We start from the raw sequence: 25,464 nt of genomic DNA, 5'->3' as shown, positions 1-25,464 counted from the left end.
AAACTCACGAGCTTCTTTGGCAGACGTGTCCTCCTTCATGCTGCCCTAGTCAGCGCAGGCCGGCCGGACAGGATTTCCTTCTCCACCCCACCATGTCGGCTTTAGCCCTTTCTCAGTGAGATTTTCATCAAGCGATGGTCCTCTGGCTCGTTTGCTTGCCAAGCTAATGAGCAAACCTGCCTGTGCTCCTGGTGCAGGCCTTGCGCACCTGAAGGCACCCGGGGGCTGCCCTGCTGCTGGCATCGCCCTGCGACCAGGCGCAAAGCTCAGGGGTGGCACAGAAACGTGGAGCTGGGCAGCGTCTTCCCAAGCACATCCTGCAACATCACCCTTGCACAGGCTGACCAAGCTCCCACTCGGGTGCCATTCACCTTTCAGACACTCTCCTCCTCGTCTGCTGGTTAGAAATTATCTTTAATTCCCGGCCCAGGCTTGCTCCTGTTTTCAATCCATCTGTCATCTGCTAAACCTCGCCTTTCAGCTGAAACTGCTCCCCTAACTCCCTGCTGCTCACTTGCTATAAATACCCGGGAAAGTAACCGTACACCTCCCGGCTTTTCCTTCATTAAGTACGACAGAGCTAGCTCTTTTTTCAGCTCCTTTCCCAGAAGACGACCAAGCTGGATCAGCAGCCTTTTTCACATGTGCCCCAGTCTGAATCCATCTCTACCAAATGTGGCAGCTAAAGTCAGGGAAATTGTTCAAGAAAGGGCCAAAACAGCTGTGCTGACATGCACAGTTCTCCAACTGGAAATACACCAACCCCCTGCCCGTTCAGGAGCACAAAACCTGGGGCTGCTGAGGTTAACAGGGCCATGACGATTGCCTCGTACCATCAGCCCTGCTCCCAGGGGACAGCACACCTTTCATCCCCCGCCAAAAATCGCCCTGCTTACAGCCCGGCTTGGCCGGCAGCATGCTGGCTGTCAGACGTCCTCGCCAAAAAGCTGCCCTGCAGCAGCCCAGGTTGAAATTTGCAAACAAGAAGTCATTTTGTGCACGTGTGTGTTTACATCTGCCTTTTGCTCCTGTCCGAGGGCAGCCTGGCACTGCTCGATTCCTGAACGCCTTACGTTCGTGGTGCTGCCTCTACACAAGGTGTACAGGCTGTCCTCATATCACTGCCAGCTCCAACACCACCTAAACGCATGAAACATCGCTGCAGGAGCGTCTGCCCACTCAGTTAACACACTTGGATGAGCTCAAGTTCTTTTCAGCTAATCTTTGACCAAATGAAGGCAATTCAAACCGCGCCCTCTCAGCTCTCGAGGAATTTGAATCAGCCAGCTAAACCTGAGAGGTACAAAATATCCAAACTGGCTGGGAATAACAAAGGTCTTAAGAGCGATCAAGGGAAGGACAAATTTATTTTTCTTCACCTACCAATTGAATTCTTCACCTACCTAGAAGTGAATTGAAATCACAAATTTCACAAATCATTACAGTGGCTTTTCTCTCCACTGACCATTTGTATTACATATTTCAAAACTCACCAAGAACACCTAGCTCAGGTTTCCTTTAAGCTATAAAAAGCAATAAAAAAGTTCAAAACGATTACTCTAAAGCCTTCCAAGTTCTGTGCAATGAAAATAAGACCCATACACAATATAAACCCCCAAATAAACTAGAGAATAAAGCATACGCTTAAGCAGGAGGTGGTTCATGTGACAAGAGTCAACAGCAATTAATGGAGACGGCACCATGGTTTAATGAGTATTGCAAACAACGTGGTTTGTCTTCAGCTGTTGAGCGTGGCATTCAGGAAGAAATTAACTCTACACCCTAAACGACATTAGAAAAAAAGCAACAGCCCACCTGAAGCAAAACAAGTGCGCTGTTTGAACATCTAGTATCTTTAACCTGCACCTTGTGAGGGAGGATAGGTGAGCGTGTGGGCAGCTTGCGTGCTGTGACCAGCACTGGGATGCAGGAGCAGGGTAGCTAAATACCCCCATGGACACCCAGCCCCCTTGCAAGCCCTCTTTGCACCAGGCATGCTGGTGTTACTTCTGGGGGGCCAGGAGGAGCTGTGCAGAGGCTGCCTGATGCAACCACGCAGCTCCCTGCCTCTGCATACCAGAGAAAGCCGCCTCCTGCGAGGCTCTTGTACCTCCTTACCATCCAGCCCTGGGTTTTTCCTTCTGCTTTACTGGAAAAGATCAATTCAGCAGCCAATTAATTACCGGCACCTAATGTACGCTGCCAGGCATCCAGCAGGCTAATTTTGAAGTCTACCGTGCCTCAAGACAAATCACTGGAGGCTGAAGGTGACACCTGATGACTTGCAGCTATTTTGATGGTGCTCTAATCTTATTGCCCAGGTTTAGCTGTACCAACTGAAGTCATTCAGAATATCAACTCTCCTGGGTGTTCCCCCCATCCCCCCCTGCATGTTTCTTCATTAAGCGTTTACTGTTCTATATTAGTCTGTGTTCAGATGTGACTCCTAGAGAGTTTTTAATCACGTCCATCGCGTAGCTTTGATGTACACAGCTGCTAAATCATTCCTACTTTTGTAAGGAAAAATTCAAGTGGTAGTTGTGGGGTTTTTTTTGGTTGCTGTTGTTTGCTTAAGTGTCTGAAAAATGATCAATCCACATTTATCCACGTTGCATTTTCCCTTCACGATACTTAAAGCAAAGCGGAAGAGAGCAGCATCTCTAAGAAACAGTAATTTACCAGCTCATAGCAGCACGTCCAACTAACAAGAGGATTTTTTAATCTCCTTTGAAGCTCCCGTTCCTCAGTAGGAGACTATGTGCTAGCATGAAAGGAAGCACTGAGCATTTGTGCTGAACTCGGTGCAGAAGCTACTAAGAAAATCTGAAAGCAGCACAGATATCGATTTGCTAATGCATTTAACCTCATTCAGCTGAATTGCTTATGCAATTTCACCTTGCCAGGAGGCATGGCAAGCAGGCACTACCACACAGCCGGCCGGGGGCCGGGATGTTTTATCTCATTTTTCCCCTATTAAGAAACACGATTAGCTAGGAGCACCTTGAGGAGATCTCATTCCACGCATGGGAAAGGCCACGCCACACGTGGATGGAGCAGCAGGCACTCAGAAGGTGGTTTTGATGCTCCTGGTACAGCACACGAGAGCATGTTTCCTAGGGATGAGTGCTTCCCCTGGTTAACAAAGGGCCAGAACAGGCTCGGCACGTCTCACCGAACCAGACACCCCAGCCAAGAAAGCGCTGTGGGTTTCACCTGCACCCAAATATCAGCGAGGCCCTCAGGCAGGGACCTGGTGGGACTGCCAGAGCTCTGGCAGGAGAGCCCAGAGAAGACAACCACCTCTGGCCCGGAAAGTAGGATCCCTCTCCTGGCCTTCTGGTGACACAGGCTGAGGACTGCCAGTGCTAACAACTGCCTAATAGTTTGTTTTTCTTTTTAATGTATATTATATGTCATCAAAAAAATAATTTAAGTTCTACTACTTTATTTTAAAAGCTAGCATTTTCCATGCCTAGTAGTGTGTCTGGGCTGTCAGGAAGCATCACTGCGATACACACACCGCTGTCGCTGCCTGCAGCGGCCGCTGGTGGGGAGAACGCACATAGGGGAAAAAAATAAACAAAATAAAAAATAAAAACACTATTTGGGAGGTCTAGCTGATGATTTGTTTTTAAACCTTAATGATGGCAAACTTCATTTAACTGGGATCAAAACAATTACTCCACCTTTAGCTAACCAATACCTCCAAAACCCATGGGCTGCACGAGCTGTTCCACAAAGAACTTCCCTCCCCTGCTCCTCACATTCGTGGTTAACGCCAAGAAACATCTCTCCAGAGTCACACCACCACATGACCTCATCTCCAGCTACCGTGCTACACAGCAGAGCTTCTCTTTGCAGCCGTACGACAAAGATGCTAATAATTTTAAGTGGTTTAGTGTCTGCTTGCGCAGTGTTTCAGCAGAGAAAAGCCAACGCAACGGGAGGGCAAAAACTGCAGCAGAGCGGAAGGGCGGAAGGGAGGACAGGCGGCACTGTTAGTGTCCAAGCCTCCCCTGCTGGCTGGAGATGAAGTGGGACGAGGAGAGGCGTTCCCCTGCTGTAGGGAGAGGAAGAGTTCCTGCGGCAGTGGCAGGAGAGGAGCCCGACTTGGCAGCGAGAGCCGGGCCTCAGCCAAGAGCCACCAAGTCCAGGCCTCTCCAGACACAGCTGTGAATGGGGTGATCCAGCACCCTGCTTCAGTAACACTCAAACAGGGAACTCAGCAAAACTGGGAATTTACCTACAACTAAATGCTCTCTTGTCACTCTTTAATCTCAAAGCCCAAACTCAGAAGCTTTATCACCCCATATTTATATAAATACCAATAGTCTAAATCTCCTATCCTCCAGTATTTTATAATATTTAAGAGGAACTTGAAACCCAAATACCGCCCCGAGATGGATTCCCTCCCCATAGCAGTGTACCTGACAGCTCCACCACAGAGCAGCTGCAAAAGGAAGGCACCATCTCCTTAGTGCTACAGACATCCCCTGCAGAACGGGGATTCACCACAGCAACTTCTCTCTCCCCAGTGTCAAAAGATTACAACGACTTTTACATCTCCACAGAGGAAAGCAACAACCACTCTTAGTTTAACACTTTTTCCATTGAGGTGAAAACTGTTGCACCAAGGAAGCACTTTTACTAGTGCATTGGTACCAAGTCACCACTGCAGACCTTAAGTGTATACATACACACACACATACATAGCAGCATTTCAGCAAACACAGTTTATAGGGCAAGAGAAGGGCAGAGTTTCTACGCTGATGAACCTAAAATCAATTAATTGCCATTCCTGACCAGGAGGTGAGCATTTGTTTCATTTCACAGAACATCTCTTGACTCCAGCAAATTGAAATGAGCACAAATGCAGACTTCTGATACACTACTTAATTTCTAATGTTAATAGAAATTTTACAGAAATGACAGTGAAAAATTAAGTATAATACAGAGTTCAAACTGTTTTGAAATTCCAGAAAGCAGGACGTAAGTTTAAAATATTTCCATTCAAATCCTTCATCCAGAGCAGAAGCAGCTCAATTAAAGAATGCCTGCATAACCAGCAATTCACTTAAGTGACAAGGCAGTTATGATTACTTTAATGAAGAAAACACAACCTAACTTATTGTACTACATAGAGCTTTTCTAAATCTGCTTTCAGCTCCTCACAGATCATGGAGGCACTTTGTCAAAAGCTCTAACACACCCTCTGTGCTGGATGACTTACAACAACAAAGCCAACCCTTCATCCTTACAAAAAGCGTGCAGGAAAGGGAAGGGTAAAAATGCAGGTAAACTCTGGCAAGCAGCTGGTTACTGTGCACTGGTATGCACTGTCCCAAGAGGGTTTTAATCACACATTCCAAAAATGTGTCTTAACCATGTTGCATCTTTTCTACATCAGCAGTAAAACTGTAATGAAGAGCTTGTATTTTACTGTACAGAGAATAAGATCTGTCCCCCTCTTTTGGCTGTCCACTAATAACCAGTTCAAAACAAGGTGCTACCTCTCAGCCCAGTCTGAGACCAGTTTCCATTAAGTGTACATCTTTCTCCTTGATCCAGCATTTGATCCTAGTGAAAATCAGTTTGCATTGCAAGTCCCAAACCCACACTGGTACAGGTATTAATTGCAGAGACTTCAGGGTTGTGCCTCCTTTTCCAGCAACACCCAATGTAAGAGAGCTCGTCTTCCAGGCCGTGTTAAAACACACACGACAGCAAGCTTGCTCCAATACTGTGTTAAGACACCCACCACCCTTTAGCCCAAAAGGGGTGCAAGGCAGTTACTTACTGGGCACAGCAGGGAGCAGCAGTAGCCGGGCACATCCAGGGCATTCAGCTCCTTCCATGTAGCCATAGCGAGAGCACCTCTTGTCATGTCACATTGTCATCACAGGGGGCTGTCAACAAGAAAGGAGACAGACCTGTAGGTTTCCACATCTGCTCCCCCACCCTCAGGATGCCTATGGACACCCCACAGGCTTGTATATACCTTGCAGACAGGTGCTCTATTCAAAACCCATCCAACAGCTGGGGTACAGCAGATGCAGACCCTTGGTTAGTACACCCCAAGAAACAGGGGAAATGGGGGGCATATGGGTTACAGACAGCAAGGGTGACCCAGAGTAATGGTGGAAATGGGGAACGTGTGGGCAAAACATCGACCCTTGCATGGCACCATGCTATGGCAGAGTCGTCTAATTCCTGCTGCGTACAGGGAAGGAGGGCTTAAGCAAACATTGTGAGACAACACTCAAGTCCTGGTAACAGGACTTATCCTAATCAGAAGAACCTGCCAGGCCTTGAAAATATGAAACTTGCACCAAAAATCAGTAGAGGAACACAGTCACACAAGCTGGACTTGCAGTCAAGCGTCATCCAGGAGCAACAGCAGATTTTGAGCTGCGCTGTGGCAATTTGGTATTTTTGGCCAACCTCTTCCATCTGCCTCAGGAGATGCTGGAGGAAGATGTCCACAGCTCCTCCCAGCCTACCTCCATGAGCTGAGGAGCAAGGACCAAGAATTTTGGCTTCTGTGATTTTCCAAGTCTTAATCACAAAACCCGCACTTTTTACCCCAAGCAACTAGGGACCAGGCCGAGAGCTTTCTCCGGAGAGCAGAGGTTGATGTACAAAGCTACCTCCAGTGTAAAACCACAGGGGACGAGGGCGGCATGGCAGGCTCAGCTCCCATGTGCCTTGCCCCAGGATGGGCACCCTGTTGGATCCCCACCACCATTTTGGCTGCCAAGGGAAGGGGTGACAGGCCCTGCAGAGAGAATCCACCTGCACCTGCCATGGTCAGCCACGTCTGCAGGCGGATTCCCCTCACCTCCCCAGCTCTCTCACACAGCTTTTGAGGAGCCAGCAAACTCCCTGTGAGGGGGTTTTCCACCCATGTTCATTTTCAGGGTCCAGCTCCAGCCCTGACCAGCCCCCAGGGCACCCACGAAGCCTTTTTGGGGTCCTCCTCTTCCCACCTCAACCTTTGCTCCCTCAAGCCACCCTGACTCTCACAAGGTATTTGCCAGGTGAACAAGGTGCCAGCGGCGGGGCTGAGGGGACTCTGGGGGAGAGGGCATGGCTGCCCAGCTGATTCCAGAATGTTCCAGCAGCCCCACTGCAAGCCACAGCTGAGTCCCTCGGGGGAAAACAAATTGAAGAAATGGCAAATTGAAGAAATACCAAACATCAGAGTAGTGAGGGGAAAAAAAGCGCGAGGAACAGTCCTGCAAGCCCCAAAAAGGAGGGGAAGTCTTGGTGCCAGAGCAGAGACTGACAGCCCATCAGGAGACCACAGTGGGGCCGGTCCTCACACTGGTGATATGTCCATGCTGGGGAAGGCGTTTTTAATTTTGTCTTTGGTTCTTACAATCCAAATCTACTTTGATTGGCAATGAATTAACTTAATTTTCCCTCAGTCAAGTCTGTTTTGCCTGTGACACCTGAATTTCTCCCCCTATCTTGATGAGGATGATGGGTGAGAGCAGCAGGATGGGTGTCTGGCAGCCAGCCCGTGGCCAACCCAGCACACCAGGTCAAATACAAACCTCAAAGGGATTCTGGGCTGATGTTTTCATTCTCAGATTTTCACACACACAAAAAAATGATAGACGGGGAAGAAAATTTTCAAAATTCATGTAAGTATCAGAAAGTCCTTATTTTAACTAAATAGGTTTCTCAATCTCTCTGACCCATTCCTGACAGAAACTCAAGAGTCTGGGTTCATGAGATATTGATTCTCCATTGCCTGTCTCTTGTAGCATTTTTTTTTCTTTTTTAGTGTAAAACGAGAAGATGAAATACCCAGAATAAAGTAATAACTTGGTTTTGCAGACAGAGGAATTCATGTCTGGAAAGGAGAAACAGTCTGTGGCTACCGGGCAGCATTTGAGACCCAGAAAATCTTCCTCAGTTGCTCTAACACCTGCCCTCAATATAAGATGCTACTGATTCAGGCCTCCAGCACCAATCTGCAGGGATGCGCATCATGCAGAGGTCAGGAGGTCTCAGGCTTTTCAGTACAGGCCCAGACAACCCCTTCCTTCCCCCTGGATAGCAGTGACACCGCACGTGGCTTAAAAAACAGTTTCCTCGGTGGTGGGACAATCACCCTCCTTGCAGTGCTTTGTCAGCACCCCAAGTACTCAGGGAATTTTTGCCTCTCTGAAGCACTACCTATTCAAAACAACAGGCCTCAACTCAGATTCTTTAAACTTTGATCAGAGCTGGGACAATAAGTCTGGTCAATTTCAAACTGCAAGAGAAATTTGCGTAAAAATAAAACTGAGTTTTTCACATACCCTTGGCTTTATCTGGAGAGCAATCTGGACATTAAGAGACAACCACCAGCACAAACAGGATCCCAAATATACTTAAAGAGCAAAAAGTCCCTCTGCAGCCGAGTGACAATGGTGCTTCATTTGGATCTGCTTTCCAAATACTTACAAAGCATCCCCTTCCAATCACAACATGCCACTTTGAAATGCCAGTACCACTTAGCTCCTGAGTCTATTAGACCATGAAACAATAAATCCAGAGATATAAAAATAACCCAGATACCTACTTTAGCACCCAGTTGAGTTGACAGGTGTTATCCCGATGGCTCCGTGGCAAAAGCATCTTCAGAAATGCCATACCTTGACCTTTGCACAACAGGCGTCATGAAGATGGTCTCCAAAACCCAGTGTCTTCCCAAAAGGTGCTAATATTAACTAGAGCTCTTTGTTTCTTTGCACTCAAGGTTTCTCCCTGTCAGCTTTCTGGCATTTGCCAGCGTGGTGCACGCTTTATTGGGCAGATATTGAGCTGCAAATTCCTTCATACTTCTCTATCCGCAGCATTCTGCAGCTAAAGCGCTAACCGGCCAGCAGATGAAAATGCCACTTACTGCTTATTCCTGCTGCAGTTAGTTGAATTAAAACCTCTTTGTTTGCAAGCTGTAAACAAGTTCTTCTTAATCTTTCAATAAAAAAATGTCAATTATGCTCTCTAACAATGTAACTTCATTGTGATGAAAGAAGGCATTGCTATTGCACTAATCATGATAACATATCAGCTGCTTTTAGAGTCAATTCCTTTTTGTGCAAAACTTAATGACCATGCAATTATTCAAATTTCAGACTAACAGACTAGGCTTTAGACCTACAATGCTGCTCCCTTACTCTGAAAACACACACTTGAAAGCAACAGAAAAGTCTCCAAAGTACGATTTCCAAGCTCAGAACACAAAACACCTTTAAAATTCATTCAGCACAGATGAACTCGGGCCCATATTAAGCACAGCTACTTCACTGGAGAGCCAAGAAAGAAAGCCAAATCTTCGGCACGCTATCGCAGGCGCTTCTCAGGCCCATGGCTTTCATTTGGCTTCACTGGGGGCCGTGTTTATCTCCACCTTCCTCGTCTCTCTCTGGTTTCAGTGCATTTCCTGCAGAATCGCTAGCCGCAGCAGATGTGCCCTTCGGGCATTTCAACTTTTTTTTTTCTCATGCCAGTATTTATCCCATTTGTTTCCAGAATCAGCTGCAGCTCCCAAATCAGCATCTGTAACTTTCCGCTTTGAAGTATTTAGGACATGCCTGCTGGGAAAGCATCTTCCTTCTTTACCTGCTCAGACCCTCACAGACTCTGACTCCGTGCCCTTCCGTCATCCATTTTCTCCTCCTGCAGAGAGCTCCCCACTACAACAAAGTTGTCCATCACCAGCTGCTCTGCTCTGTTAACTGCTTATGTCCCAACAACCGTTCTTGTCATCCTAACCATGCTTTATTTGTGTTTTCATGCAGCTGCAGGCAGACGTGGCTGCTGCCACAGGACCTCAGCTCACCCTGTAAGGTGTCTTTCCCCCACTGCTGAGGGAACGCCTGTGCTAAACGCAGCCCCGCAGGACCCATCCCCTCCATGTCACCCTGCTCTCCAGCTCTCCACAGCAGCAGAGTACAGCGTTTTTTCACTCCCAGGAGGGGCCAAAGACTGCAGCAATGAGGACAACCCTCTATACAGCCTCACGGGAGCAGCCCAAGTCCTACAGCTAACCAGATGGCCCAGCATCACCGTATGGTTGCCCTATAGGAACTGGGACTTCCTACGGCCTTTCCAGGTGCACAGAAACCTCTGCCAAGCTGAATTTCCAAATAGCAAGAGGCAAATTAAGAAAAACAAAAATAGTAAATTGAATCAACATCACTGGTGTTTTGAGAGCTGAACCCTGGCGTTTTTGAAATGCCCAAGGCAAGGAGCTATGTCGTCCCGCCAAGTCCAAAGGAAACAGACACCAGTACAGTAGCCACCCCACTGCCTCCCTTCCCTTTTTATGCTGCTCACAAAATAATAATAAACTGAGACAGTTGATTTACTTATATCCCTAAATAGTCCTTGTAATTCACTGCTTATAACATATCACATCTTGCATTGCTCTTACCCCTCTTCTCCACTACTGTGACTTACTTTAAGATGTTCCAATCTGCAATAACAAATCTATGGGGAAGCTTTGGCTGTTGCTGTGCCATACTCTTCACACATCTCTCCCTTCTTCTGCAAAGTCTTTATCCTTCCCAACAAAAAGGAGAAAAGAAGATATAGTGGCAGTGAAACCATTTTGGTCTTTCCCCTGCCCATCTCCCCCTTCTGCATTTTTTGTTAAAAACATACAGCTTTATTTTTTATTACTTGGGTTTAACTTAATGCTTTGGGGATAAGAATAGGAATTCTGTTACTTGTTTTAAAAATCAGTCAGGAAAAATAAAGAGTGAAAGGACCTTCTTCCACTCCTGGCAAGCTCCAAATTGCTGAGGCTCACCAGCATTTGGGTCTTCAATTCCTTCACAGTAGACAGCCAGCCTGGAGTCTTTCATCTGTTTTCCTGTAGCACATTCCTTGTGCTAGTGGCAAGGGTTTTCTGGAGGAACCCATGTTTACTGGGTTTCTTACCTATTCTGTCCTCTCTTCATGGCACAGTTTGTACAATCTCTAGAGGTGCCAAGGCCATGTGAGGCCCTCAGACACAAGGCACAGACAATATGTAAGACTGGGTAGGGAAGGGGCTGAAATCCAGAAGACATTATAAAGCACACAACAAGATCAAAGTTATTTCGGCATTTCCTTCTCTGATAAATGTGACCACCATTTTTACAGCACTTTCAATGTGCACCTGCAATGCAATAGGATCAACGAGAGAGAGGAAAACATTAATTAAGCTTTCTGTGTTTTTATACCTTGCTTTATATCCACTGAACGGATGCAGTGCTGGGACAAAGTAGACATCTGATTTCCCTGCCTCCCCAGACAGGCTATCCACACTCACGCATAGGAATAGTTCTGTGATGTTTTCTGTTGTTGTTTTTATTTTGTTTGTGTGTTTTGTTGTTGACGATGGCTGTTTTTTCGTGATGTTGTGTTGTGGGTTTTTGTTGTTGTTTTGTTTTTGACTGACAAGCTACCTACTTGACAAGTCTGGGAAATGCTCTGGATGGGCCCTCAGTGACGGTCCAAGGCAGCGGAGGTCCTTACGAGAAAGACTGTGAGTTTACAAAGCTGGACAACACTCATTGAGTCTCCAAAGTCCCTCCTCCCTCTCCATGCACCACTACACTGACATTGTATCTGAGATCCCAAACAAAAGACAGCTCACTTTACAAATGCAAAGAAACAAATGACAACAATACTTTCGTTTCGGTATTACCTACATTTCAGCCCCTGACTTCTTTACACTGATCTGCTAATCCTATATAATACTGACTTCCCAAGGGAGATTATGCTAATCAGGATTTCTGAAAGATTTACAAATGATCCTATATTTACTTTTGCACTGACAAAGGGTGGATGTCACCAACGAGCTGCTACTGCATTTTCTCTGGATTATGAGTCAAGCACCAGCGCTGTCCAAATCTATAGCCACTGAAATGTCTTTTTACCAGGAATAACGATATATTTAGGATCACCTTTTCCCCACAGTTGAAAGGGTAACTGCAACCTCATACTGGGAGTTTCTAGAAAGCAAAAGCCTTTATACCTCTACCCAGTTAAAACTTTCCAAATCAAATGTATGACTTGGATCTGAAAAAAGATGTTCATGTCTTCAAGAAGCAACAAAACAAAAATCAGTAAATTCAAGAAGCACCAAACACATTGACTGGAGGGAAAACCCACAGAAGTGAAATATCATCAAGGTACCAAAACACAGTAGAAAAGCACATCTAAGACATTAAACTGGAAGAATCCCATTTTATTTTAAATCAACTACCAATGTTATGTGATCAGTTGTACTATGTGTCTTTCAGAATACGGAATACTGTGTCATATTTAATAGAAGGCCTCTACTTTTATTTTAAAATAGGGCTTTTAACCAAATCGCTACATACCACGTGCATAGAAGGGTTTTGGCTCAGGGGCTTGATATCCATACAAAACAGACTGCAAGTTTGCAACACTCCTTGAGTTTCCACACACCATCGTAATCAGCAACATGAATGCTGCATCATTACCCGGATGGAGAATGTTTTGTCTTAGTGTCAGCTGAAAGCCTGTGTGTTTATAGGATCCCTGGGAAACTACTAGGGATGTTTGTAGCCCCCGTAACTCTCACAGCCCTTCCTTCCTCCATGGCTGCCCAAAAAAAATCCTTTCTCAGCAGCCTCCCCAGCCTGGATGCCATCTCCCTCCCCAGCAGACGTGTTATCAGGTCTGTGTAGCAGCTGCCTGGGTTCACAGCAAACCTACAGAAAAGGCAAGAGCGTGTGTGTGCTGGGCCTTAGGGACTACAACAAGAGCTGTAAGTGCCAGGCACTTTGCGAGCAGAGTTTCAGGTTCATGTGACCAGATTCCACAACACCCACAGATTCACTGGAAAAAAAAATGCAGATGCAAATATATATATATATATATATATATTATTGTTGTGTGGGGTTAATCTACTGCAGAAAAGGGACAGCTGCAACAGAGGTGTAAACTGACTGTGTGAATATTTCCCTAAAAAGACTAAAACAAAAATCCAAAGCAATATAGAATTCCTTTCTAAATTTAAAGCAAGAATCTGCACAAGTGGTTTACCTTGTGTTGTTACTGATATGCATTCCAGTTGTGCAGAGCCGCCTTTAGAACAGAAGCGCGATACATTCTCTGCATCATACTCACGTGTCCATCATGAGGCAAGTCCATGTCACCTCTCTCCAGTTGTACAGGGACATATTTCACCCACAGATGTACTTTTGCAGATTAGCACAATCCACGCCCCCAAAAGGACCCAGAAGTACAAAGCTAGTACAAGATCGCAGAATGCCCAGGGGAAAAACAGCCAGTGCAAAAGCACTATTTCTAGGCTCTGCATAGCCCCAACCCTTGATGTGTTTTTTTTTTTCCTGTACCCAGCTACATATAACTTTGCCTCTGCTACACAGCAAGCAGTTTCCGTGACTCTGTGGACTCTGAAATATAATGAAAAAGGAACATATTAAGCTGCATGGCAGGAGGAGGAAAACATTACACGTGAGTTCACAACTTGTCTCTTCTCCGTTGCTCTGCACAGGGAGCTCAGCATCACGAGGAACTCCTTCAGAAACAAAAATGACTTCCAGCTACTATTTTTTACCCATCCTGTGGCTCCAACACTCGGAGAGCTGTTGACTTATTGCTTGTAAAAACTACAAACCAGGAAAAGTATCTTCAAATTTTACATTTGCCATTGCTAAATTTAAACCTGTTGGCCTTATTACAGATAATTATATAAATCCAGCTGCTTATCCCCTGCACGATAGTTACTTTTGACCTATCTAAGGCTTAAAACACATTTCCTGGCCCCACTTTCTGCTGACAGCCTGAGCAGAAGTAAATAGCCAAGAAGAGAGGATTAAAGGAGATACTGCAATACTCCAGATCTGCTGCTTCTCTGTACTGTATTGTTTCAGTTTACTCTGAGATGGGTAAGTTAGTGGAAGGGCATCTGGTGACACAAGAGCATGTTTTTTTTTCCTGGTGTTTGCAGGCCTTTGGATATGCTATAGCCAAATAAAACAGTTCTTTATCAGTGTAGAGAAAGAGGGATATTTGGCTTCAATTTGACAGGCCCTATCCACAAGCCACCTTTGTAATAACGACAATGCTGCTGAATATTGTCAGACGCAGATTTAAAGCTCCCACTTGCCTGCAGGTTCTTCCCACAACTCAGAAGAGGCACTAGACAGAGAAGCAAAGGCTCACAGCACCACAGATTTATTTACAACAAAGTACAGACAGGCAGAACAACAGGCAACAGAAAATGAAAGTCAAGGATAAACTCCCACATAATGGAAGCTATCCTCCCTCAAACGGGCAAGTAGATAGCTGAGGGAAAACAAAGAGGAGAATTTCAGAAATTCAGGTGATTTTTTTTCCTTTCTACAAAACTATTTTGATGACCCGAAAATGAACAAATTTGTTACTCTCTACGTAGCTCTAACGTGCACATAGCAGACCCTGTAGCTGCTTCTACACCCTCTTTTTCCCCCAGAATCAAAAGAATAGCCACAATCAGAGTCCATCCAGCACTGGTTATGTTTATGTGCATTCACGTGCACTGATGTATTTTGATACAAACTGATATTCTGTAGAATCATATTTCTTTTTCATTACATTCATCTATTAAACATGTCTCCTGTACTCACGGAAGTATTACAATACCGATGTAGCTGGGTGTGGGGGGAAAGCATCACTGATCAAAGCCCATTAACTTATTTTACCTGCAGATTTACTGTAAAACCTGTGATGTCTTTGAACAAACATGTCCACTGGATATGTGCAACACCAGATATCAATGTTCCTTGAGACAGGCCAAGTCAAAACTAAAAAACACACAAATCCTAAGAACCTGGTGATAAATTCTGTTGTGGTACAGTAGCTTAATTAAGCCATTGTAAAAAGACACATTTGGGTTTTTGGTTGGTTGGTTGGTTTGGTTTGGGTTTTTCTGTTTGTCTGACTCTTCCATATGCATTATATTATTATTCCACTGCAGGAAGTACAGAACTGAGTAGATTGCAGTGTGCCGAGACATAACAGTGGGGAGCAGAAACACCTGGTCCAAGTGGTGTCCAAAGGACAAAAACCCACAATCCTGGCTGGTCAAAAACCAGCTGCTCCCTGAAAATCAGGTACCTGGGTACTGGTGTCTGGCAAAGCTATCTTCAATCACCGCTCAGCAAATCTCTAGAGCACACGCCTGGCAGTGCTGAAATGACTTCATTTCTCATTTTTACTTCCGTCCAATATTATGCAATCTTTTTGCTACTGCAGTAATGAGAGCAGCTCCCTTCCCACTCCCATCTTCAGAGAGCATGAATGTCACGTCACACTGAGGTGCCAGTTCCCTCACTGTTTCCTGTAGGACCCTAGAAAAACTGAAGGGAAAGAACATTTTAGAAGTCCCTTTCCAGTCTAAGACTGTTGTATTCATATATTAGCAATGAACAATAACCTCAACCAATATCTTCCACTGATTCTCCATAGCATCCTTTTCCATTTGTTTTTCCCCCTATACAGAAAAAGAGAGAAGTTTCTGTACTCTATCAGATTTTAATTGCTGTATCTCTACTTTAATTTTGTTCAGCAAGATGCCAGACAGGCCTCTTGCCTTCAGAGACCACAGAGGAGGTGCTCATCTCCCAGTTAAACCATCTATTTCAAGGCCTTGCTCACAAAATACCGACCCAGCTCTAAATACTCAACATAGCTTTCCTTCTGGGATACCTAGACATCGCGGAAATCCCTTGAAACACTGAAAAATAAATATTAGAAATGTGAGTTTGCTCAGTACACTAGAGAACAAGAGCCTTCCAGTGGTAACTGGACTTTTCTTCACAATTTTCAGTCCTTTGCCTAGGCAAAGGAAATGGCAGGATGCAGGAAAACGTATTAGATCTTTATCCCCTCTCCTTTTTGTCTGCCTCAGAAGAAGGCTGATGCAGCTTGCTACATGTTCTCGCTGGAAATGAGCTAACAGCAAAGAGAAGGGGTACCAAGGTACTCACTGCGGATGGAGCTTGTACAAGGTCCCATCTACTCCAACAGTAATTTGCAAGTGCTCCACACCTCGGTTTTCTCTCTTCTTCTCTACAATAGCTGCCAGTCCCGCCCCACAGAGTTGGGCAGCTCTCCTGGAAACAGCTCCACACACTTCTTTCACAATGATGCTGTCTTCACATGTGCTGTCCAGGCCAAGCTGCTGCAGAATTCGACGCACTTGGAGGAGGGCGAGCCGGTCGCTGCGTAAAGGCAAACACAGGCAGCAACAGGGCGTTATGGGAAGCTCTGGCAGGCAGGAACCTTTACAAGCCTTACAGATGAGATTCTGAGGTGATTCACAGGAAGTGGGACCACTGCTCCAGCTCTCATACCCTCCATTTGTTTTAAAGCAAATTCCAGCCTGAACTCAGATCAAAATTTTGCTCATGGCACGCTCTTTGCTATGTTAGACTGTATTTCCAGAAGGCACAAACAATAGTTATTCACCTAACTCCCAAAGTCAGGAGGAAGCTGTGCCAGATCAGCCACCTGACCTTGGTTTTTTTTTGATCTGAAGGCTGAGACATTACCTTCAAAGTTTTTCAATAGTGGGAAGGGTTTCAAACAGCCTGGAAGACTGGTTCGATCATGTACAGGTATTTAGGTAAGCACATATTCATGGGATATTTATATATCACTGACTTTTTTTTTTTTTAAAGTACTATCTTAAGTTCTACAAGAACGACTCCAAGTACAATAATGTTTGATAGCTAAGACATCCAATACAACACAGGTGTGTGAAAATGAAATGATAATTCATTCGGGGTTGGGGGGGGCAAAGAAGGAAGCTATAAATGACTTCTTGAAGGAAAAGCCTCCACATTTTTGCAGAAGATTATTTTCTGGAAGTTCCAGAAGACCTTGAGGACTTAAAACATGTAAATTAATTAATTTTACCTTTCAATCTGAGATAGGAATTTTGTCTCAAATATGCCTCTTTTCCTGAGTGATTCTGAAATCTGTCCTCTGAACAGCAGTCCTTGTTTGGTTAAGTCGATCAGAATTTGCCGCACTATTTCACCTAGGTACATTCCACTGGTCATTTTTTCATACCTGTTATGTTATAAAAGAAAAAAAAATGCTTTTAAATGGGTTGCAAGTTAGCTGTATTTAACAAGTGTACATACACACCTGAGCAGTGTAATAAACTTGAAAAAGCAATAAAAACTTGCAGAGTAAGAGACATCTTTCAACCATCAAAAATCTGTTGCAGTGACTTCACGTGCAAACATTAAATAAAACATATTTACTCATGTTAAAAGGTAACAGAACTAGAAAAAAACATAATATTAAACAGAAGATAGTGTTAAAGCCAGAGCTGACAGTGAGATGCAACATTTCTGTTGCGTCTTCCCCATGCATTTGCTGGTGAGTCTTATGTAAAGAGTCAGACCAGTTTATCTTCTGGCATGAGTTGTATTTTACCTTTGAAGGCAGAGGAGTATCCAATCCCCAGCAATCAGCATCAATGAAAAAATACTCTAAGAGGAGAATCTGGTCCCAAAGCAAGTGGAACTGAACAAGAGGCAGGAAAGAACAGAGCAAGACCTACATTTTGCTGGGAAATATTAAGAGCTGCACTGTTTGATAAGTGCCCTAAGATGGAAATAGTGCTCCAGGAAGAGAAACATTGTACATCTTTGCTTTTTTTGTCAGGATATCTGCATTACTTACTATGCAACAAATGAAATCTATTATTAAAATTTCCTTTCCAATTACTCTCATTAAGTACATTTTACAACTAAGTCAGTGTGTCTCAAAGACTTGCTTAATCAGGCTCCTAGGACCAGAACCATCCCATTTACCTCTGTTTCCCTGCATTTAGCGAGCCTTCATCTACTTGTTTATCATATTTGGTTCTGATGTTGTCAATGCAGCCATTGTCACCAAATCCTCCCCATTCTGTATTAATGCACATTTTTCCTTCGTTCCCTTCCACTATTTCTATGTTTTTCATGTCCTCCATGTAGCACACATTGCTGCCGGTTCCTAGGAGGAAAGAAATAACAAGGCTTCAGCCAGAGGAGCAAAGTAGCAGCTTAACACAAGCAAGATGATTATGGCGATCACCTTAAAAGCTCTCTTTTCCCAGTCCCATATTTCAAAGATCTCTCCAGATCTTACAAAGGCAACCATCAGCCAGTAATGCTTCCCTAAGTGCATGTGCTGTTACGGTATCACAACAGAAATTTTCCCCAGTGGGTTCAGCACAGCATATTCCAAGTGCAGAGGAAAAAGGATTCTGTCATAGGTCAGAAATGACTTTGGCAGCCTTTGGCAGATCATTGCTGCCAGTCTGGTTGCATCACAAATCATCTTCTGCATTAGAGCCTGCTTTCTAAAGCAAATCCTGTCTAGCAGCCAGTCAGGCAGAAACCAAGTCTGAAGTGATTTGGTGAACAGGGCCTCGTTGCTTGCAACACAGGTTACACAAGGCACTATAAAGACCATTTCTGCAAATAAAATGAGATGGCTGGTGCACTTAACCAGCCAGCAGAGTTTATTTTCTAACTGGGGCTTCAGATCTTCTATGCTTAGATGTATTTCTGGATGAAAAGTTGGAGGGACCAATTGGGGGGATCATCGAGAAAGTCCACAAAGAATTCAGGTAAGTTTCAAATTCAGATAAATATTCTTGCTCCAAAGCCTATGAACTAGTTACACAGGTCCTATTTGCTAGAACATTAACACACTTGCTAAAACAAAGACTCATGCTGTATCTACTGTTCCCATATTCTTTTACCAGGCACCATCAGATTCTGAATCTGTTGGACTTCTGATTGTATCTGCTACTGGTGCTATTATATTGTTTGTTGAGTACCATACAAATCTGCCAAGAACCCCGAACAACTAGTAATACCATATATCTACCTCAAATAAAGGACATTGTTTTACGAATTCTATAGCAGGGCGTGAAGCCCAGCACCTGCACACAAACTTTCTTCTTACGGGGTGACTTCAGTATCACTGTACCTGCAATAAGGCCAATCTCACAGTTTGGATCCTCGTATCCGCATGTCATCATTGTCCCAACAGTGTCATTCACCACTGCTACAATGTCCAAGTCAAACTCCTAAAACACAAGTCACAATCATTAGTGGGGTGCTGGAGGAAGAGGGAGCGTGCGTTAACACACCAAAAAGAACAAAGAAGAATAGCTCACATTTCTTCTCCTGATAGCCTCCCTCAGCATATCAACAACATCTTCCCCTTCACAGTCTGTTGCCTTAAAACCTTTTGTCCATCCCACAAGCGTACCCTGAAACAGAAGAGGAAATAAAGCAGAAAATGAAGATAGAGAGATCGTACACCCCAAGTGTAAGCCTTTTTCTCTGCTCCTCCACCCCCACCCCCTTTTTTTTTTTCTAATGATGTTATTTCCCTGTCTAGCAACAGTAAGTTCTAGCAACAGTAATAGACCAAACACATTGGGCGACGTATTATGGGCCCTGACAGTTGGGTCTCACCCACCTTTCCTGTAGTTTTGGAAAGGATATTGAGTGGTCTCCCCACAAACAGACAAATCTTATTACTAAGTGTACAGATCCCAGTTAACATTAGAGGCTGTCTAGATTGGTCTCTAGATTCACAGACTATTGTGAAAACCACCAGGACAAAAACTTTTGATAAAACAGTAGTCTCTCGTTTCCCCATGTAGTCTATGTATTTGACTAGAAACAGGCAGCAAAACTTCTTTTTCCCCTTTAGGAAAAGAATAATCAAGAATGATTTCTTCCTGAATTTGATTTTTTTTTTATTCTAATTATTTTTCTTACATCAGATGGCTGGAAAGACAAAGAGATGAGATCTGTCAAAAAGCCATATACATCAGATTAACAAATCCAAGTCAGAGAGGTCTAACTCTTCCAAGCTCTGAACAAGCAAACTCAGTTCTGCTCACTGACATTCACCAAGAAGCAGCTAATGTAGTACAGAAGTGACACAATCAGGGCTGTGCAGCAGAGTTAGGAAAACACCCAGGGATTTTAGCTGAAGTAGTACAAGGAGGAGTCTGTTCTCTCTTGGCATTAAAGGGAGAAGGCAGCATAAGAGATTCCTGGGCTATTAAAAATGTGTGGTCATTCAGGCATCATAAGCTAGCACAGCCTCTTCATGGAGTAAAAGCAAGGAACATCTACCTCTTTTCACATACATTAGGTGGAAGTTTTACACACACCCTTGTAAAGTCCTACCTGGGGGAAACATTTAGAAGTGTTTTTACCTGCAATCTCCAAACTAACAAGCCATCCTCCCCCAAAATGATATCAGCTCTTATTTGACCCATTTGCTGTTGCAGTCCTTACCTTGTCAATGCTGGCTTGCCTGCATGGGAAGGAGAAGGTGAAGCCCAGAGGCAGCCGGGCACCTTTAATCCCCATATACTCCAGGAAGTCTGCTATGCACTGGACTATATGGTCAAAGAGCTGGAAGAACAGAAAAAGCATGAAAATCTCACTTGCTCTCCTATTAATTGGGTCTTGACTAAATCAATTAAGTGTTCATTAGAAGTTACCTCTTCCCCTGTCCCTTGCATGATCTCCAAAGGAATGGCAAAGATTTTGTTATACATCTGCACAGATCTCCTCCTCCCGCTTCTAATTTTGACCAGCAGAACTCTGAAATTCGTTCCACCAAGATCAAGGGCAAGGAACTTTCCGCTCTCTGTAAGGGAAGATAAGTATTTCATTTTGGTGCTTTTTGCAGCACATTTCCCAGTCAGAATGCCATACTCTGCCACACATCTGCAGGAAACTTAATCTGGGCCAACAACAGCACGCTGCCCCATGTGGCATTTGTTCTCTCAGTTCGTTAGGCTAGGGGCTAAAGGGCCAGCCAGAAAATGCTGCAGGAAGCATTGATTTGCCAACAGAAATCACCCTGGCATTTGCCAGAATAATTGGCATGTTCTCCCCCAAAAAAAAGACAAGCAGCTTTCATGCACCACCAGGTGTGCAGGAAATAAACTTACCTGTTCCATCTGGTGTCCCACAGACATACGTGGGCAACATCTTCACTGTGGCACTGGCTTGCGTCTCTCTCTTGAGCCCATATTCCAGCTCAGCCCTCATTTTGTTCTTTACTTCTCTGAGGGTGTCCAGGGACAGCAGGAACGGTGCGAGAACGGCATCGATTTGCTTGCGCTGAGCGGCCAGCCTGTACGCCACCGCTGTAACCATGGCGGCCCCCTTCGAACTGCCGCTCTGAGAGAGGAGGAACCGAACATCACAGCTGGGGACCAGCCTTCTCACTACCTTGTGCAGACGTTTGGGGTATCTACGGGAACAAAGAGTTTCTGTAGACTCCCGCAAGCATTTCACACGTGGCTTACTTCACCTACACTACACTTCTAATATGAATCCAACACCACGAGTATTGAAGCACAGCCAGAGAAGCACAGAAATTAGGACATGTAAGAAATGTAAGCATAGGTTCAAAAATGAAGAGGAAAAAAAGAAGGAAACAACAAACAGCAAGTGCCCTGGATGCTCAGGAGTCACCTGAGAAACCAATTGCTCTCACCCAGACAGCAGTATTGTGTGTCATGTTGTTCCCATCCCACCGCAAGCTCTAAAGCTCTGAAGCAAACCCAGCTTTGCAACAGCGAGGTCAGTCTGACCCTCCACATCCCACCATACCTCATCCCAACCCTGCAGCAAAACAAGCAGCTCTCCAGAAGCCACACAGACGCAGGTGGAAAATCTTTGCAACATCAATACACAGCTAGCAATTCCCAAACCCTCTTTAGTTACTTACTGGGGGTGAGTTTTATAGAGTCCCCCATCAATCCCGACAGTGGTTCGCAGCCTTAACACCTTTTTGTTCTCTCTCAGGCGGGTCAGTATGGCTGCTAGGGCAGCGGCACAGAGATTGGCCGAGCGGAAGGAAACGATGGTGCAGACGTGCTGGACAGCAATGCAGTCCTCTTCAGAAGGAAACAGGTTCAGCTCAGTAAGAATCTCTTTCGTGTTGCTCAGACCTTCCTTGTATCTACCCCAAAACAAAGGAAAGCATTACCTAATGCAAGGGTATTAAGGCAGCACGTAAGTTAATATCTGCACGCTGGCTCAAACAAATGAGAGAAGACCAGGGCACAACCCATCAGGCACTGTCATAATTGGTTCCCATAAACGAGGAGCGCCTTTCCCATGCTATACCCAAAAGCATTAAGAGGCTACTCCCTGGAGTTCAGTTTTCTGCAAGACATACAAATTGGCTGACCAAGTACAGAACAGGATGAAATATTTAGTCTGTAAGAGAGCACAGCAACAGATGTACAGCTTTACTCAGCACAAGAGAAATTATTCCTGAAGTAACAGCGTGGACCAAGATTCCCCTTTAAAAAAACAGAATCTGTCAGCTTTCCATGCGGTCATCCATTAGGTGACCTACAGCGTGCATTACCTCTCTGCAGCCCCAGGATTTGGACAACACAGAAGTTGAAAACTGCAAGAATCCTCCCACATGCTCAGGTCTCCAGAGAGACCTTAAACAGCCTGTCTGTGATGGTTAACAAACCGTTTGCTACTGGGGTATTTTGCTAAAACTTCATCTTCCATCACTTCTGCGTACAGAAGGATCAATTTTTCTCCTAGGAAAAGCAAAACCAAGCTGAACAGCTCAGGATCAATTCCCACTACCCCCTGATTATGAAGAAATGTTAGTTATCATTGCTGTGCATGTGAAATATTAACAGCCCCTCTCAAAGGGCACGTCTTAGACTCTTACTTTTCCATTGCACACACATGCTTCATTTCGATCTTGTCCTTAGTAAGCAGAGCTGTTGACACTTTCCCATTGAAGAGCAGACCTTCCTTTGTCATTTTTAGAAGAATGAGTCTTACAAGTTCCCCCAAATACAGGCTACTGATCATCTTCTCAAACCTGGAATGGGAACCAAGAGGGATTACAGGTGTCCACCAGCTCACCAGAGCCAAGGCAAGTTCAAGTATGTTCTTACACAGGTCAATCACATTTAAGCATCTACAAAAGGGGTTTGGAAGCTAAGATACCTTCCTGAGGTCCTGAGACCCAACCCCAGCCCCTCAAGATAAGAGAGTGATTAAAAAGACTAGTCAAAAACTTGCAAGCAGCTCAGCCAGTAGAAGCAGTTTTGATGAACCAGGCTTTAAATACGCCCTTTATTTATTTTTCTCCTCCTCTTCCCCTCCGCAGCCTCATGCCAGAAGAACCACCTATTTTTAATGACACACAAGCAACTGCAGCAGCAACCCTTTGGCCTGTGAGGCAGGGAGGTGTACCCACCTTCCCAGGTACCCACCTTTCCCAGAAGGGAAAGGTCTGAATACGACGGGACCAGGACCAAGTTGGTTCAGGTTCACTCAAGTGGATTCCTGTTCCAAAGGGACTCCTGGGAAATGCCAGAAATGCACTCGGAGAACTTAGATTGCCAAAGCAAAACATCCAGGGAAATCACTTACAATTGTTTTCCAGGATTGAGAGATCCCAGATCGAGCTCCCGATCAAACTCTGTGCGGAGGTCATCCAAAGCACCATCATCTCCAAAGGCACCCCACTCTGTGTTAATGCACATCCTGCCTTCATCACCTTCCACCAAATCGATGTGCCTCATTTCCTCCATGTAGCATGCATTGGTGCCAGTCCCTAGGCATGATAGAGCCAGTGTGGATAGATTACCCATTTGCCTCAGGTTCCCTTTTTGTTTTAAGCCCACATGTTTGGAAATAAATCAATATATTGTCTTTGAAAGAACATATATAACCTTGTGGTAAGGATGCTAATATCAAGCCACCTGTGTTTGTTAAATAATCATTTAACAGTGAGTGAAAGTACAAGAAATTAATCTAAGGCTTGACTTGTTCAATTATTTTTTCCCCTATCTCAAATGTATTTCTACGTGGCTTTAAAAAGCCACCACAATGTGTAAAGTGGAAGGGTTGTGGAAAACACAGCTGATCCTATCAGACGTGAGAGGAATTCAGCTTTCTCTGGACGACGGACAGTAGTTTTCTACACAGTCAGCAGAAAAGTTTAGTATGCTGGTCACAACTGAACCCAGACAAAATGGGGACTGTGGCATTTGATGGCAATGTGATCAGCATAAAAACAGCTGCTTTACAGAAGGCAGCCAGGCTTGAAAACCTTACCATTGTTTTTTTTTTTCATTTTCTTCCTGCTCTTTCCTGTACTGGGACACTCCCTTCTACTCCAGATTTGTTAGAATTAAACAAATGAGGAAAAAAAGATGCTTAGTGAACAGAAAAACTTACCAATTATGAGTCCAACTTCACAGTGCGGGTCATCATAGCCGCAAGTCATCATGGTTCCTACAGTGTCATTGACCATGGCCAGAACATCAACGTCGATGTCCTAATAGCATGAGGATGAGGGATTAATAGGAAAAAAAGCCTACAAAGCCTTTGTACTTTACTATTACTTTGAAGGCCTGGTTCAGGAAAGCTCTTCAGTTTGAAGACATGCTACTTCCCTTCGTAACACTATCCCCACAACACTGGAAAGTAAGAAATAACTCAGAATTATCAAGCGCTTCGCCAGACAGGATCTATGGCTGCAGGACTTTTTACCCAATCCATCCTTCTTTACCAGAAAGCAATTCTTATTGGTTTGAATCTTGTGATATACTGGCACTAGTGCATCTGTCCTCACAGGCTGAATTCTGGTAGCTTGCTCATGCTAGGATAATGTCCCACCCCATGAGCAGACCCCATGAAACTGGCAGATTGACAAACTGATCCCAGCAAAATTGACAGAAAATATGTATGTAAAGGCAATTACTCAATACAAGGCCATGCACCCGTGTCACATGCAAGTAAAAAGCCTTTCCATCAGAGGTGTGCAGTTGATTTTCCACCCTGAGGTAACTTGATAAAGTGTGATCAAAGTTACCAACAATTCCTGTAGCACAGATGCCAAGACTAGCAGGGAGCTGGACTTCACCCAGGAAGTCTCAGGTCCATCGTTTCTGCCAACCACAGCAAAACTGACGCAGATAAAGAAGTGAACGGAAATCAAGGATGGATTTTTACCATGCAGGAAAACCCAAGAGCTTCCTTTTTACTGCAAAGATGTCAAGACACAGATTTTCTTCACGTTCCCCTTCCGTGGCTTCAGCTCTGAGGGAGAACTCCCCTCAAAGATGGGGCGGCAGAGAATTGCCTTCAGAGGCCTACAGCCAGATCTACTAGACATACAGCCACATCAGACACTGCAGTCCTTGAAGAAAGTCTTAAACTCCCAAAACAACCCAGTTACACCAAGCACAGATCAGCCACTCAGACTGAGGTATAAAACTTGCCTTGTGCTTCTGGAGGGCCTTGCGCAGCGAGCTGACTACATCTGTGCCCTGCACTCCTCGGACCTTGAAGTGTTTCGTCCAGGCGAGGAGAGCCCCCTGAAAAGTAAAAGATCAGTGACCCCAAAGCT

General features: G+C 44.7%; 1 protein-coding gene across 4 annotated transcripts in view; it reads right to left on the bottom strand.

The window, feature by feature from the left end:
* LOC308197274 (hexokinase-1) overlaps positions 1 to 25,464 on the bottom strand; it is a 69,778-nt gene that overhangs the window by 36,249 nt on the left and 8,065 nt on the right. For 3 of the 4 annotated variants that reach the window (XM_080597495.1, XM_080597493.1, XM_080597494.1), the window contains 14 exons: positions 25,337 to 25,432; positions 24,291 to 24,390; positions 23,481 to 23,664; positions 22,768 to 22,923; positions 21,796 to 22,029; positions 21,011 to 21,315; positions 20,555 to 20,703; positions 20,346 to 20,465; positions 19,205 to 19,300; positions 19,015 to 19,114; positions 17,847 to 18,030; positions 16,939 to 17,094; positions 16,008 to 16,241; positions 14,199 to 15,377 (listed from right to left, as the gene is read on the bottom strand). In XM_080597495.1, the coding sequence (XP_080453621.1) occupies positions 15,233 to 15,377; positions 16,008 to 16,241; positions 16,939 to 17,094; positions 17,847 to 18,030; positions 19,015 to 19,114; positions 19,205 to 19,300; positions 20,346 to 20,465; positions 20,555 to 20,703; positions 21,011 to 21,315; positions 21,796 to 22,029; positions 22,768 to 22,923; positions 23,481 to 23,664; positions 24,291 to 24,390; positions 25,337 to 25,432 (2,259 nt within the window). In that variant the 3' untranslated portion in view covers positions 14,199 to 15,232. Of the gene's footprint in view, positions 1 to 14,198; positions 15,378 to 16,007; positions 16,242 to 16,938; positions 17,095 to 17,846; positions 18,031 to 19,014; positions 19,115 to 19,204; positions 19,301 to 20,345; positions 20,466 to 20,554; positions 20,704 to 21,010; positions 21,316 to 21,795; positions 22,030 to 22,767; positions 22,924 to 23,480; positions 23,665 to 24,290; positions 24,391 to 25,336; positions 25,433 to 25,464 lie in introns of those variants that run through there. The other variant, XM_080597496.1, reaches the window with a different exon arrangement.

Source organism: Anser brachyrhynchus, assembly GCF_964034855.1.
Source record: "Anser brachyrhynchus genome assembly, chromosome: 6".
Taxonomy (NCBI): domain Eukaryota; kingdom Metazoa; phylum Chordata; class Aves; order Anseriformes; family Anatidae; genus Anser; species Anser brachyrhynchus.
Note: the sequence above shows the minus strand (reverse complement) of the source record. Positions and strands in the feature narration are given on the sequence as shown.